Below are 14813 nucleotides of genomic sequence, written 5' to 3'. Positions count from 1 at the left end.
AAAAACATTAACAAAATTGAATGCCAGTGATAGTAGATGGTTTGCAGCTACCTTCAAGGTAATTTTAAAGATGTGATGAGAACCAGGCTGTCCATTATCAGAAGAACTTTAAATTTGATCCTTTGTTCTGTTTCCTTATGCTACATGACTTTCCTAGGTAACCCCAGTCTCTTTCAAGGTTTCAGCCACTCTCTATTTCTGACCCTAACTTCTCTTCTGAGCTGCAGGTGAATGTGGACACCTGCCTGTTGGACAACTGAGCCTGGTGACCCAAAGGATTTTGAACTTAACATGGCCAAAACAAACTAATAGCTCTACTCTCCTCCCACCCCCAACCAGGCTGTATAAACCTTACTTAAGTGGTCGGCATCACCATACACCTGGTAACCTCAACTGAAAGCTTTAGAGTCACCTGGATTCTTATCTCTTTCTCATTTTCCACATCTTATCAGTCACTAAATAAAGTGGCCCTTGAATCTATCTCCTCTCAGCCCTCTGCCCCTACATTAATTCAGACCTTTACTAATTCTTGCCTAGGTTATTGCAAATGCTTCCAGTCAGATCTCACTAACTCTAATCCAGTAAACAATCAGTCCACAAAACATCTTGCTTCTTTCTTAATAAAAAATCTGAGTATGTCATTCATGTGCCTAAAGACTTCACTGTTCTCTTCTTTCTGTTGAATGAAGGCCAGACTCCTTAGCTTGTTATTAATGAAGATCTGGCTCACCTTCCATCTCTTTTCCCATCTTTCCTGTGTCTCCACTGTCACTTATCTGCCCCCAGAAACATACATATTTTATGTTCCAACCCCACAGAATTTCTCACTGTTCCCAACCATACCAGGCCTATTTTGACTTTGGGCCTTTTCATACATTATTGTATGTCTCCTAGAATGTCTTTCATTCCATACTTTGACCTCTTCACTTAAAAACCTCTTCTAGATTAAGTGCAAAAATTGTTATTTTGGTGGAAACTTCTCGAGCACACTCATACAGAAAACGCTGCTGCATCTTCTGTATTGTCTGAGCACTTTGTTTATATTTCAATATTATTTATTTGTTTATATTTGATAAACAGACTAGGAGTTCTTTGAGGATGGTAAAATATTTTATGTATCTTTTTATTTGAGGACTAGCATCATGCCTAGTACAGAGTAGATGCTCATTAAATACTGCTGAATAGATCTTTTGATATGTGGGTTTTATCTTTTGCCAAGATATTTAATACACAAATAGCTGAAGTAAATCAGCTACTCAAATAATTATGGAAATTGAAAAATATAAGAAGTCATGCTTCCCTAATATAAAAATAATAAATTTAATTTCTGCCAGAACTTAATAAGTTAATACTCAAGCCTTTTCAGTACTACTGTTTTTAGTGATCTTTTTCATACTTAATGTATATTCTAGTTTTGGCTTGCCTCTTTTGGGACCATTTGGTTTCAAGAACATTTTCCCTACTATTTTTAATAGCAAGCACTTAGTAAGCAAAATGATATATAGTGCTGTCTGAGGTAGAAAAAATGCTGATGGGACACTGGCTGTATAATGTGGACAGAAAAAAAGACTATGTTGTTATATATTTAGCATCTTTATTTGCATTATAGAAAGATGGACTGTGTTAGACATTAATCTATTTTGGTTTTCCATATTTAGTTATACTTAAAAAGTGTTTTTGCTTTTTGCTTTTTAATAAGAAAGATGTGAAAATTGATAGTCCACTCAGGCAAGTGGAAAAGCTTTAGGCAAATGAAATTGAAAATAAAATATAAAGTTCTCTGTGATTAGAAGTAACTAAATTCCTACTATCAAACCTTAAAACTGGAAACCACACTTACTATATACAAAGTTCTACTCTAGGAGATAGCCTTAGAGTCTAATATTTCTCTGAAAACAAGAAGTATATCATACACACCATTTAAAACTGAGTACATTGTGGGCACTCAATAAAGTATATGGGTAGGGAGGTTATTGTACTATTCACTTTTTAGCAAGTCTTTATTAAATATTATCTGTGTACTGGGAACTGGTGAGCAATTGGTGTTGAAAAAAACTGAGATCCATTTCTTCATGGAACTTACATTCTAGTGAAATAGAAATATACAATAAACATAATAAACGACTGAATTTTAATATATGTTAGATGGCAAAAATTGCTATGCAAATAAGGTAAGTAGAATAGAGTAAAGAGAATTAGGAGTGCCAATAGTAGGCAGCATGGTGAGTATCAAATGGACAGTGGTGTAGAATGATGTAATACATGAGATTGGATTTGCACTTACTTTGAGTTTGCAGCCTTCATTCTGACACAACTTTCTGACAAGTGTCCCAATGATGATCATAACAGTTTCTCTGATGTCACTGCTACCAATAGAACCTCTGAACTTACTCTATTAACCAAACAGGGATAAAATAGGTTACCAAGACATTTAAATATTTCCAAGGAACACTTTTAGTTAAAAAATAAACACATACTTGGTAAAGTATTTCTATGTTTCTAGATTGCAAACTCAGAATTTTGCTTTTGAGACACTTACACACTTGCTATCTAGCTTTGAATTGAAGAGTTAATCCCCTTTTCAGGGATTTTTAACCTGTGGTACAGGGAATTCTTAACCCTGGAAGTTTATGAATTGGATTCATGGGGTCAATGAACAAAAAAAAAAAAAAAAAAGAGGGGTGAGGGTTATAAAATTTTATGTATGAGTAAAAAGGGGCCTCATCACTTTTATCAGATTCTGAATGGGTACATTTTCCATAAAGATTATGAACTATTCCACTATATCATAGGTAGACAAGTGCAATTAAATAGATAACATTCTTGGACACAAGAGAAGTCTAGCTTTTGTTTTCAACATAAATCTTTAACAGCAGAAGAATTGTATCTCTTCAATGTAGGTGTATTAAATATCATGAGAATTTTTGAAGTCAAAACAAACCTTGTAAAATTGATTACTGAAGCATAACCTAGATTTCTCCCTTCTGAAATTCTGTCCTATGCTATATAACATGATAGGTGAACACAATCTTTAAATTTCCATATAGTTTATACTACTTACTGAAATTACGAATAAGGCACTAACTGAAATAATTTATTATACAGTTAATAATTAGTGGATAGAAAATACCCCAATTTGAATATGAATACTCAGAAGTCTCTAGTTGATAGCCTTCATTCAGATCTAAGAAACTTTTAATTACTGTTAATAGTCTTAAGAAGTTTTATAGGAGTTGAGGGTCTTTATTTTCTATTTGACTTACAATGAGGGCTCTCAGGAGTTCTTCATTGGGATGAGAAGCAAATCCACAGGCATAGAGAAACCTCTCCTGGAGGATAATGCTGCTGTCACTTTTGAAATCCAAAAAATCCAAAATGGCTTCTAATGAGTCTGAGGTCTGAGCAGAGGTGACAGCATCCACCAGCTGAGGTCTATAAAAAAAGGCATAATCATGGATATCAATGTTTAGGGGAAGGAATACTTAAAAATCTCTACCATTCACAGAGTTTCTATTGGTTTGAGTTTTCTCAAGATGTGATTTTTTTTTAATTTGAACAAATGAAAAAATGATTAAGACTTTCTCAAAAAGACCTCTCCCCATTTTATTTTAATTTTCTCCTTGAACGCCCCTCTCTCTCACTCAAACAATGTATACTCAGAATATACAAACTAATTTTACTATATTAACCTAAGCCAAGTATAATTTGGAGATTTGTAAGTAAAAATTATATAAATACAATTATAAATTAAGTTCAAATTCTTCCCTATATGAGTAATACATAAAAGCTATGGGTCCCCAAATTTATTCTCTTTCTTTAATTAGCTTTGCAAACAAACATATTTCAGAAGTGCCTAATTGAACTAAAGCAGTATTATTTGATGGAAAATCCTTTAACCTTAAATCCAAGGGGAAAGGTTTTCCTCTTTTTAAAAATAAAAACACACCATAGTATAGTTCTATGTTTAACCACAATGAATATGTGTGAACAGAATGGAAACCCTACAGGAAAACTCTAGTTATATATTCTAGTTATCAAAAATCTTTGGCTTTTTGAGCCTGGGATGGTAAAACTTCTAAAAGTAGTTGTCACACTAATTAACACATGTATGTAAATATTACATACTACCCCTATATAAGCACACCAGACAATGTGACATGTGCTTAGTAGTTTATACTTTTAAAAAATGATATACTTGTACTATTTTGATCATAACAAAAAAACTAGTGAATTAAGCTTAGATAACTAGAAGACATAATACTTATTGAGTTTATATCGTGCAAGCACTGTACTAAAAATTTTATGTGTCTAATCTCTCTTTAAGTTCTTCATCTGTAAAATGAAGCCAAAGTAGTATTTACCTCAGGATTGCTGGGAGGATTAAATTATGTTATCTCTGTAAAACATTCAGAAGAGTGCTTGACATATAGTAAGTGATTGATAAATATTGGCTGTTACTAATACTACCACCTCATTTAATCCACTGAACATCCCTGTCAGTTTAATATTAATATTCCCCTGTACATGCTAGGAAACAGACGCAGATATACTTAGTCATCTGTTCAAGGTCACATAGCTGGTAAATGGTAAATGGCATTGCTGGGATTTTTTCTGACTCTGGAGTCCATGGTTTCTTAATTACAGTGATGTTTCTCAAAGTGTTTTCCACATTAACACTAGTCTTACAAAATGCTTTAAGAAAACGGATTTTCAAGATCATGTGTTTTAGAAAATATTCAAAACTTACCAGAATATTATCTGATTAAAGATACTGAAAAGTTCTGTAACAGAGAGAAATTAACAAGGTTTCATCCAGTTTTGCAAACTCAGTTGCTCACAGAATCTTTTCCTTTTTGCATACCTGTTAACTTCCTGCAAATTACAGGATACAACATATAGGCTCTTTGGGAAATGTTACATTCCACCACCCTGCCTCTCACTAGCCTACAATAAATAGAAAGAATTATTATCCCTATTTTACAGATGTTGAAAGTGAGGCTCAGAGAAGCTAAATATAAAAGACTTCCTTGGCCATGTGCGGTGGCTCACGCCTGTAATCCCAGCACTTTGGGAGGCCGAGGCGGGTGGATCACCTGAGGTCGGGAGTTTGAGACCAGCCTGACCAACATGGAAAAATCCCATCTCTACTAAAAATACAAAATTAGCCGGGTGTGGTGGCACATGCCTGTAATCCCAGCTACTCGGGAGGCTGAGGCAGGAGAACTGCTTGAACCCTAAAGGTGGAGGTTGTGGTGAGCCGAGATTGTGCCATTGCACTCCAGCCTGGGCAATAAGAGTGAAACACTGTCTCAAAAAAAAAAAAAAAAAAAAAAAAAAGACTTCCTTGAAGGATATACTGTTATTGGAGGTCAGAATTTAAACTAAATTTTCCGATTTTAGTTCATCTTAGTATCCTTTCTATTACACTACACTACATGTGTGTTGCATGTTATATGGTTCAATATTGTATAAATAATCTGATTTAGAAAATACATCATGCAGTCCTCCAAATTATTGCTGCCTTAAGATTTTTAGGATACAGATAATGCTAATAAGGTTTAATGTAATCTCTATTCTAAATTAATACCTAATTATTCCACTTTTATTCTCAGTAATGTCTGCCTTTAATGTTAAGACAATGCCTATGTACTTTGAGAGTGGTAAAATTTTTAAAGAATCTTAAAAATATAAAAAATAATGTTAAGACAAGTCCCTCTACCAATATATTTTAACATGCTGTAATTAAAACAGAGCCTGATAATTTATGATTTTGCTTCTTTTTCAATTTCTGGTTTATTTATTTTTGAAGAGAATAACCAACTTTGATTAGTCATTTGGAATTCCTATCAATTTTTTAATGTCCTTAAGGCAAGTAAATAAATGCAATTGAGCATAAACAGACTTTTCAGAAAAAAGCTGCAATTTTCCTCCTGTTGGGGAATTCAGTTCTTTGAACTCAGTGACTGCTACTGCTGTGTGTTTGTGTGTGTAACTTGGCTAATTTCCACTTTTGATTATGTTAATGACTGTTTTTCACTGTTTGTCAAATTAATTGGGCCTTGTTCTATATCATCAATTAGGATAATTGGTATCATAAGCTCAATTTGTATATATACACAAATTCTGTATGATAGACTAAAAATACATTCTATTTAGAAACAGATGCAATGTTTTGGGGAAAGAATTAAGTCAACTCTGTTTATTACACATGTAAAATGGATCATAGTTTCACCAAATATTAAGTAACATATGGATTTATTTTCTCCAGGTTCTTTTCACCATTCGCCTCAGTTCTCAATTTTTTACATAAAACATAGTTTCAACTGGATGTTTAGTGAAATCACATTTTCAACTGAAGAAGTCAAACCCTTTTTGTTTTTTTCTTTTAAATGAACTCAAATCTGTTCAGGTGTCAATTAACAGCATGAGAAACACAATTTCAAAAACAGCGAGGCAGCACATGCCCCACGATGTCACGACGAAGCCTTGCCTTCACTTATCTATGTACCAATCTAGTCCTGATTTAAACTCATAAACACAACAACATGTTTATTCCAAGTCCCTGCTGAAAATCTGCTATTGTATTTCTGGTCAAGTGACCATTAAATTACTGCACTGTGGTATAACTATTCGATGAAAATGTAGTACAAGAAAATAATTGTTTTGGAGGTGGGGCAGTTGGTTTAAAAGGGGTCTTTCTTACTTCAAAAAACCAACAATCCAGAAATGTTTCTGACAGACAACCCCACACAAAGGGTGGGGAACTTACAATACTTCCTTATTTTCCATCTTTAGGATTTGAAGGATCTCTTCTTTCTTCGCAGTCCTGAGGTGCTGAATGAAGGCCAGGAAGTTTCTGACAGCCTCGGCCTTGGAAAGGTTGTCAGGCTGCAGGTATTTCCTGGTGGACTGCCAGAGCTCCGAGAGCTGCAAAACATACACTGCAGGCTCATACCCCACTCATAACTGTGAACATCCACATTTACAAAGGGTGTTCTCCTAGGAATAAAATGTCCCTTGTGTCTGAAGCAAAAGCAGCTTTTTGTACCTTACCTTAATACACATGACAGTTCCCTGCCCATATCATACCCCTGGGACTTCCATCCACTCTGTAAACCATTCCTCTGTAGGAGGACTGTTTTTGTCTATTCATATTTAGCTTGAAGATCCTAGGGCAATAATTAACTGGTTTCTGGGTATATAGGTCATTTCATGGCTACACCAAGGGAATTTATCCGAGGCCAGGCTTTGACTACCATAGTGCAATTTAAATTGTGCAGAACTTTAATTAACAGCAAAATATTTCAGAGATAAAATAATGAGAACTGCTGAAGAATTGCATCAGGTTTCTAATTTACCTGCACCTCACTGAAAATCAATTTTTCGGTGAGCTCCCTATTCTCTCTCTTTATTTTATTATTTGTACGAAATTCAATGTTTTGCTGTTGCTAAGGTCTGAATTATTCATTTCTTATATCTATGTTTTTTAGAGTCGCATTTAGATAAAGGTAATTCTCACACACACTAAGTTATTCTATTGCGGTTTTAAAAATAATATTAGGTTGTCACAAAAGTAATGGCAAAAACCACAATTACTTTTGCAACAACCTAATAAATAGTTCTAATTAACAGCATCTCTCGGCTTTGAAACTAACTGAAGAACTTATTTTTCATACTTTACTACTTTCCCCCCCTAGTTTTATGAAATCCTATCAGTGACTACTAACTCTCTAACTCTATAGTAATAACTTGCTGCCAGTTTTTAAATTATTCATTACTTCTAATAAGCAATGGATCCTTTTTTTTCTCTTTTTCAAGTGCCTTTTAGCTATCTAATCTTAAGAAGATATTCCAAGTGAAATTCCAGCTGCACTTAGCTAAAGATTTACTGGGTCATTTCTGAAGGCAGAGAGCATATCAATATGAATTCAGGTGTTTTTGTTTTTGTTTTACTTTAAAGACCTGCAATAAAATTTACAAAAGCAAATTTGGAATTTGGAATTCCAAATTTGGAAAAGCAAATTCCTCAATGACATAAATAAATCCTTTTCTATAATAATTAAGAAATAATTATCAAAAATCTTAGATGGCTCATAATGTTTAATATCTATGGGAAAGAAATTAATAGTGCATAGCATAAGAAAAGATTAGTTTTATTAGCCACCTTCCTAAATAATTTCCATCTCATACAGCATTAGAAAATTACATTAGAACATTAAATGACATATGAAAAAAAAACAGGTAAAAGAAGAAACAATGTTTGAAAATGATGATTTTGTGTTTTAAAATGTTTCCTTTTTCCTCTAACTCAATTTCAGAAACTAATAAGCAATTACTGTCTTGTACTTTAAGCAAATTATGGTATTACATCTTGATGATTTCACTTTTCTGAACACCAGTAATACTAAAGGAAAGAGCATCTCCCTATAGTTACACACAAAGCATGAAGCCAATGGTTTGCTCTTCTGACAAGAGATTACAGATAAGGAAATGCTGGATGGTAAGTCATTTCTCTGAATGTATATCATAACTGATTCATGCAATAAAAGGAAAATTTTCTTTGTTGGATTAAAAATGTTACCAGATGATCTACACTTTGCCCTGGGGATGAGATATCGCATTTCTGACAGGAATTGTAGGGGAAACTGGGGTAAATAAATGTTTCCTAATTTAGGCAAAGATCCTGGTATCCTTTTTCAGTCCTTGCAGCAATAATCAGAACACTGAGGCCAGTAAAGTATGTCACCTGTGGACAAATAACTATTATGTGACAGAACTTTCAAGGTTCAGCTTTTGTCCACATTCTTGACACCATATGCTTCCCCCTAACTTCATTAAGCCCTCTATCCTCCCTGAATTCTAGATGTGACTTATTAAAGGCTGCCCTTGAGTTATAACACTTTTTGAGAGGAATGAATGGTAACTATTTGTTAATTATTGATGTGTCATGCACCATGTCAGGTGCATATTGTGAGACTGCTGTCATCACAACTCTGTGGTAGCTGGTAGTTCTTTAGAAACTGTCTTCATCGAATGAGTTGATGCTTTCACTGGAGACAAAATGAAAACAGAGTCTGATGTCATGATTATTCCCATATTTGTCTGTACTTACAGAAGGACATCCTTTACACTGGCTCTGGAAGACCTGCCCCACAATGGGAATGGCCGTGTACTTTGAATCAACTGCTTTGATTATGGCTGCAGCCTGCTTTCCAGACATCAGTCTTGGGCCTGCTTCGGTTGTCTTCAGCTCTAATTTCTGCCTGCATAATACCAAAGGGAAATGCTATATTATAATCATTCTTTTGAGTGAACAAGATACTAATTGCCATTCTTTTGGCAAACAAGATAGTAATGTATTCAAGTTGTATATAGCCATGTCTTTCAAACTGTGATATCTCCAGAGGTAACTAAAAGCTCATTATGAAGTCTTTCTGGAGCAACAATTATATTAAAAGATTTGAAAATTTAAGTTTGGATTTTCAAAATATTATTTCAACAGTATACAGGGAAGAAAAATTGCCTGGATGATGAATAAGATATGCAATGTCAGCTCTTTTGAATTTAGCCCAGCTTTCTGAAAATAATATCGTCAATACAACCACATGTTACTTATTAACCAAGACAGCTAGAAAATCTTATTTTCCAAAAATAGTCTCAACTATATTTTTGTCTGACATGCTATTCCAGAACCTGTCTGTCATCAAAAGGTAGGGTCTACATCCCTCTCCTTGAACCTGGGTAGGACTCTGTGACTGCCTCAACTAATAGAGGAGACTGAAAGTAACACTGTGTGATCTCTAAGGCTATGTCTTAAAAGAGAATTCAGCTTTTCTTGGGCACACTATCAGTACATGTGCTTCGGAGCCTTGAGCTACTACATAAGAAGTCTGACATGAAGCTGCAATGCTGAGAGGCGACAGGGAAATAAAGATAGTTGCACGAGGAGCCTCAGATGTTTGAGTCTTTCCAGCCCATGCACCAGATACATGGGGGAACAACCTTTGAATAGTTTGACTGTCTGAAACTACATAATAGATGCCTAGCAAGGCCAAGGCAAGCCTGCAAATTATGACAGAGAACAGTACAGTGATTGTTGCATTTTATACCACTAAATCTGGGGTTGTTACATAGCAATGGAAATCTCATAGGCCTGATAAGTTATTTAAAATATTTATTTTATATGAAAACATAATAAAACACTATAGATATACCAGTAGTATATGAAGTAGAATGCAAAATTCTATTCCAGATGAGACTTCTATAAAATTTCAAGCATTTTAATCAGGCATTTTTACTACTGTTTTGCATCTATTTGGTGCTAATATTACAGCTACTCCAGAGAAATTTTTTGAGAAGCAATGGCATAGGGTATAACACATTCACTGCTAGAAAACATTGTTTTCTGAGTTAAAATCTGAAAATAACAGAAACTCTAAGATTTAACATTCTAGTTCTTAATCCTATTAGAACCATTCTGTCCAGAGAATGGTCTTCAAATGATAAACAGGCCTAAATATTTAAGTTGCATAAGTCATATCAAAAATTTCATCACATCTCTTTACTATGGAACTTTTTATGTTTTTTAACAACAATATTTTTTTAAAAACTCTTAAAAATTACAAATGCTACCACTTTTTTACCTTAATATGAAAAACATTTGACAGAGAAATTAGAAAATGAACTAGAATGAATCGAGTAGTTTGTCTTTTTAAAACTTAAAACCTGTTCAATAAATAATTGATTTTTAATACGATTTTATTTAAAAAGTGATTATTTACCATGTGCTGTGATTTGTTGTACATGATGTAAAAAATAAAGATGAACAAGATATAATCACTATTTTCAAGGCGCTCACAGTTGAAATGAGGAAGCACAATAAATACAGTCATGTGCTGCACAAGGACATTTTGGTCAATGATGGACCCATGTACAAAGGTGGTCCCACAAAATTATGAAGCTGAAACATTCCTCTTGCCTAGTGACATCATAGCTGTCCTATCATCACAGTGCAAAGCATTACTCATGTGTTTTTGTCGATGCTGGTGGTTAACACACCTACTGTGCTACTGTTATATAAAAGTATAGCACATGCAGTTATGTACAATACATAATACTTGATAATGATGACAAATGATTATTACTGATTTCTGTGTTTATTATACCACACATTTTATCATTATTTTACAGTGTACTTCTTCTACTTATTAAAAAAATTAACTGTAAGACAGCCTCAGGCAGGTTCTTCAGGAGGTATTCCAGAAGAAGGCATTGTTATCAGAGGAAGTGACAGTTCTATGTATGTTATTGCACCTGAAGACCTTTCAGTGAGACAACATTTGGAGGTTGTAAGTGCCTTCCACTGGAGGAAGACAGTGATATTGATGATCCTGACCTTGTGTAGGCCGAGGCTAATATATATGCTTATGTCTTAATTTTTAACCAGAAATTTTTAAAAGTAAAAAATAAAAATAAAAAATTTAAAAATAGAAAAAAGCTTATAGAATAAAGATTTAAAGAAAAAATATTTTTGTACACCTATACAATGTGTTTTAAACTATGTGTTATTACAGAGTAGTTCAAAAGTTAACAAAAATTAAAAAGTTTTTAACGTAAAAATATTACAGTAAGCTAAGGTTAATTTATGATGGAGGAAAAAAGTTTTTTAGAAATTCAGTGTAGCATAAGTGTACAGTGTTTATAAAGTCTACAGTAGTGTACAGTAATGTCCTAGTCTATGACATTCACTCAGTGCTCATTTGGTGATTCATCCAGAGCAACTTTCAGCCCTGCAAATTTCATTTATGTACCTTTTATGAATAAAGGTACACCTACATAGTATCTTTTATACTGTATTTTTCTGCTGACTTTTTCTATGTTTAGATACACAAAAACTTACCATTGTGTTTAATTGTCTACAGTATGCAGTACAGCAATATGCTATACAGGTTTGTAGCCTAGGAGCAATAGGCTATACCATATAATGTAGTGTAGGCTATGCCATCTAGGTTTGTGTATGTATACTCTATGATGTTTGCACAGTGATGAAATTGCCTAACAATGCATTTCTCAGAACTTATTCCCATTGTTAAGCAATGCATGACTACACGCACACACACACACACACACACACACACACAAACACAGATCTATTTACAAATCAAGTATAATAATATAACAAAGAATAGCAAAGAAAATAAAAATTTTAGCATTATCTTACTTCGATACTATTTTCCCCTTAATGGTTTGTAGGAAATTCAGTCCAAAAGTGTGTGTTTCTTCAGCAAGCACAGCTATAACAAAGCTGTCTTCTATCTTATAGGTGGTGACAGATGTAGCTTTTGAACTGACACCCAAGACCTAAATAAATAAATAGCCATCTTTATAACAAGTAATCATCGTTTAAATTATCGAATCAAGTCAAATAGCAAACTGTCTTTCAGTCTACAAACAGCTTCCCCATTACACCCATCCCTCATTACTAACACCTACAACAATTGAAATGGGTCTATTCATTACATATGTGTGAATTTGTAGCCTAAACTAAAAATTACAAATGTTTCAAAATTCTATTTCTACTTTGTTTTTCTATTGCATTAAATTAGTCTCTACAAAATGTAATTACTTTAATGCCTCAAAGAAAGTGACATCTATCATACCTGATTTGGGGTCGTAAATCCAGACCTCGCTATTTTGCATGAATCCAAGGCCTTAATTTTGATCACTTTGTCTTGATGAGCCTGGTAGGTCACTTTACAATTTCCAGAGATATCTACCTAAAAAGAAAGGCAAGGGCATAATGCTTGGGATTCCTTGTGGGCCATTTGAATTCTAATGAGAAGTGGCTTGAAAATTGAGGTCTCCAATAGGCCATAGGCGACTTTTTTTCTCCCCCAGGATGGTAAGATACAAAGACAAGAACAAGGTTTCTGGTAGCTCATTGATTCCTTCCCATTCTCTTTGGTTGAGTGTCTTAATAGCGCCTTCTCATTTTTTTTCACGAATAATGTGGGATTTCCTACTTCTCTCGAAATCCAATTAAAATTAGACAAATGGCCTGGTAATAATTGAAACTTTGGATAAATGGGTAATTCTGTGGCAAGGGAGTTGATTGTTAATGCTGTATCTAGATTCTGTGTGTGGTGTGTGTGTGTGTGTGTAACTTCAACTAGCTGAACATGATTAGAAATTCTTAAAATCCTGTGGGATTAATTAAAATCCAGTGGGATTAACTCAAATCATCATTAGCTACATCATCAGTTTGAGTTTAGGCAAATGTATCCCAATACAGACTCTGTCTAGCTTCTCTGAGCTTTTTCCTGGGGCCTCTGCCAGCATCACAGAAGCGGAGGTCTCTTTTCTAGCAAGCTAACCAACATTCTTTTGGTCCAACCCTACCATCAGATTTTTCACCCACTCATGGGCTGGTTGAATTCAGTCTAAGAAACTTGGACTCCAGCCTTGACTCCAGGTATGATACTGGAAGATCCACCTAACTTCTCTAGTTTCTTCTTTTGCAAAATGAACAGTGTTGGTATAGACCAGTGGTTCCCTACATTGACAATGCATCCAAATAATCCACAAAGACTGTTAAAATACAGATGTTTGACCAAGCGCGGTGGCTCATGCTTGTAATCCCAGCACTTTGGGAGGCCAAGGCGGGTGGATCATCTGAGGTCAGGAGTTCAAGACCAGCCTGGCCAACATGGTGAAACCCTGTCTCTACTAAAAATACAAGCTGGGCGTGGTGGCACACGCCTGTAATCCCAGCTACTTGGGAGGCTGAGGCAGGAGAATCGCTTGAACCTGGGAGGCAGAGGTTGCAGTGAGCCGAGATTGCGCCATTGCACTCCAGCCTGGGCCACAGAGTGAGACTCCATCTCAAAAAAAAAGATGTTCAGATCCTCCCCGATCTACTGAATCAGAATCTCTGGGATGAATATAGGGAATCTATATTTGTAACAAGCCCCTCCATGGTACAGTGGTGCACAGTGATGTCTGGGAACCACTGGAATGATCCCCACGAAGCTCCTTTAGTATAAATATTTCTAATCCTCTCTACCTTGTAATTAATTAACAAAACATTGGGATAAATGGCAATTGTTTCATAGGCAAACGCGACTTCACTACACAAGTCACCTTTTCTGAGCATTACCTTAGTAGTAACTCTTCTACTGAAATTGTATAAGTAGAAATCCTTACAAATTTTGTTGAGATGCTGAATCCTTAATAATATTGGTAAGTACCTCATTGGTGGTTCCAGAGCTTAACTGTGTCTGAAATAGGCTAGCCAGGCCTCTCTTGATATTTTCTATGGCCACTGCCTCATTTTGATATGAGTAGAACTCTTTGACCTGGTGGGGAGAGGGGAACAGAACACAAATGAAGCAAAAATGCATCATTTATCAGATTTAAATAAGTGTCAGGCAAGGTCAGATTCTTACCTGTATTAATCCTGGGAGAAAGAGATCTGACACTCCAAATCTGGAATTTCCTTTTTGTGAAAAGAAGCTATTTAAATCTCTGAGACCATCAGAATATGAAGTTTAGGGAGACCGATAATGAAGGCTCTTGCATGATGGGCACAGCATTGGGAGAGAGCACTGATATAGGCTGGGAGCCTCATGAAAACAAGGATGGCCCAGGGAAGAGAAATGATGAACATTCTGTTTGAACATGTCAGCATGTTCTCTACCTGTAACTGTACTTGAAACAAAAAATAACTAAGGTTTAAAATAATAGCAAATAAAAAAGTTCTTGGACGAAAATGGCAATCACTACCTTTGAGATTCCTGAGATGGCACAGCCTTTAT

General features: G+C 34.9%; 1 protein-coding gene and 1 long non-coding RNA gene across 6 annotated transcripts in view; one reads left to right on the top strand and one right to left on the bottom strand.

The window, feature by feature from the left end:
* The window catches only part of MTTP (microsomal triglyceride transfer protein), a 61214-nt gene that overhangs the window by 20009 nt on the left and 26392 nt on the right, over positions 1–14813 (bottom strand). For all 5 annotated transcript variants that reach the window (XM_019026072.4, XM_004040180.5, XM_055384194.2 and 2 more), the window contains 7 exons: positions 14247–14354; positions 12660–12776; positions 12221–12360; positions 9113–9263; positions 6770–6927; positions 3264–3432; positions 2285–2392 (listed from right to left, as the gene is read on the bottom strand). In XM_019026072.4, coding sequence (XP_018881617.3) covers positions 2285–2392; positions 3264–3432; positions 6770–6927; positions 9113–9263; positions 12221–12360; positions 12660–12776; positions 14247–14354 — 951 coding nt within the window. The remainder of the gene's footprint in view (positions 1–2284; positions 2393–3263; positions 3433–6769; positions 6928–9112; positions 9264–12220; positions 12361–12659; positions 12777–14246; positions 14355–14813) is intronic.
* On the top strand, positions 6829–9235 carry LOC134758347 (uncharacterized). The gene is made up of 3 exons (XR_010133437.1): positions 6829–6894; positions 8353–8500; positions 9115–9235. It is a non-coding gene; the product is annotated as an uncharacterized lncRNA (long non-coding RNA).

This window comes from Gorilla gorilla, chromosome 3, assembly GCF_029281585.2.
Source record: "Gorilla gorilla gorilla isolate KB3781 chromosome 3, NHGRI_mGorGor1-v2.1_pri, whole genome shotgun sequence".
Lineage (NCBI taxonomy): Eukaryota > Metazoa > Chordata > Mammalia > Primates > Hominidae > Gorilla > Gorilla gorilla.
Note: the sequence above shows the minus strand (reverse complement) of the source record. Positions and strands in the feature narration are given on the sequence as shown.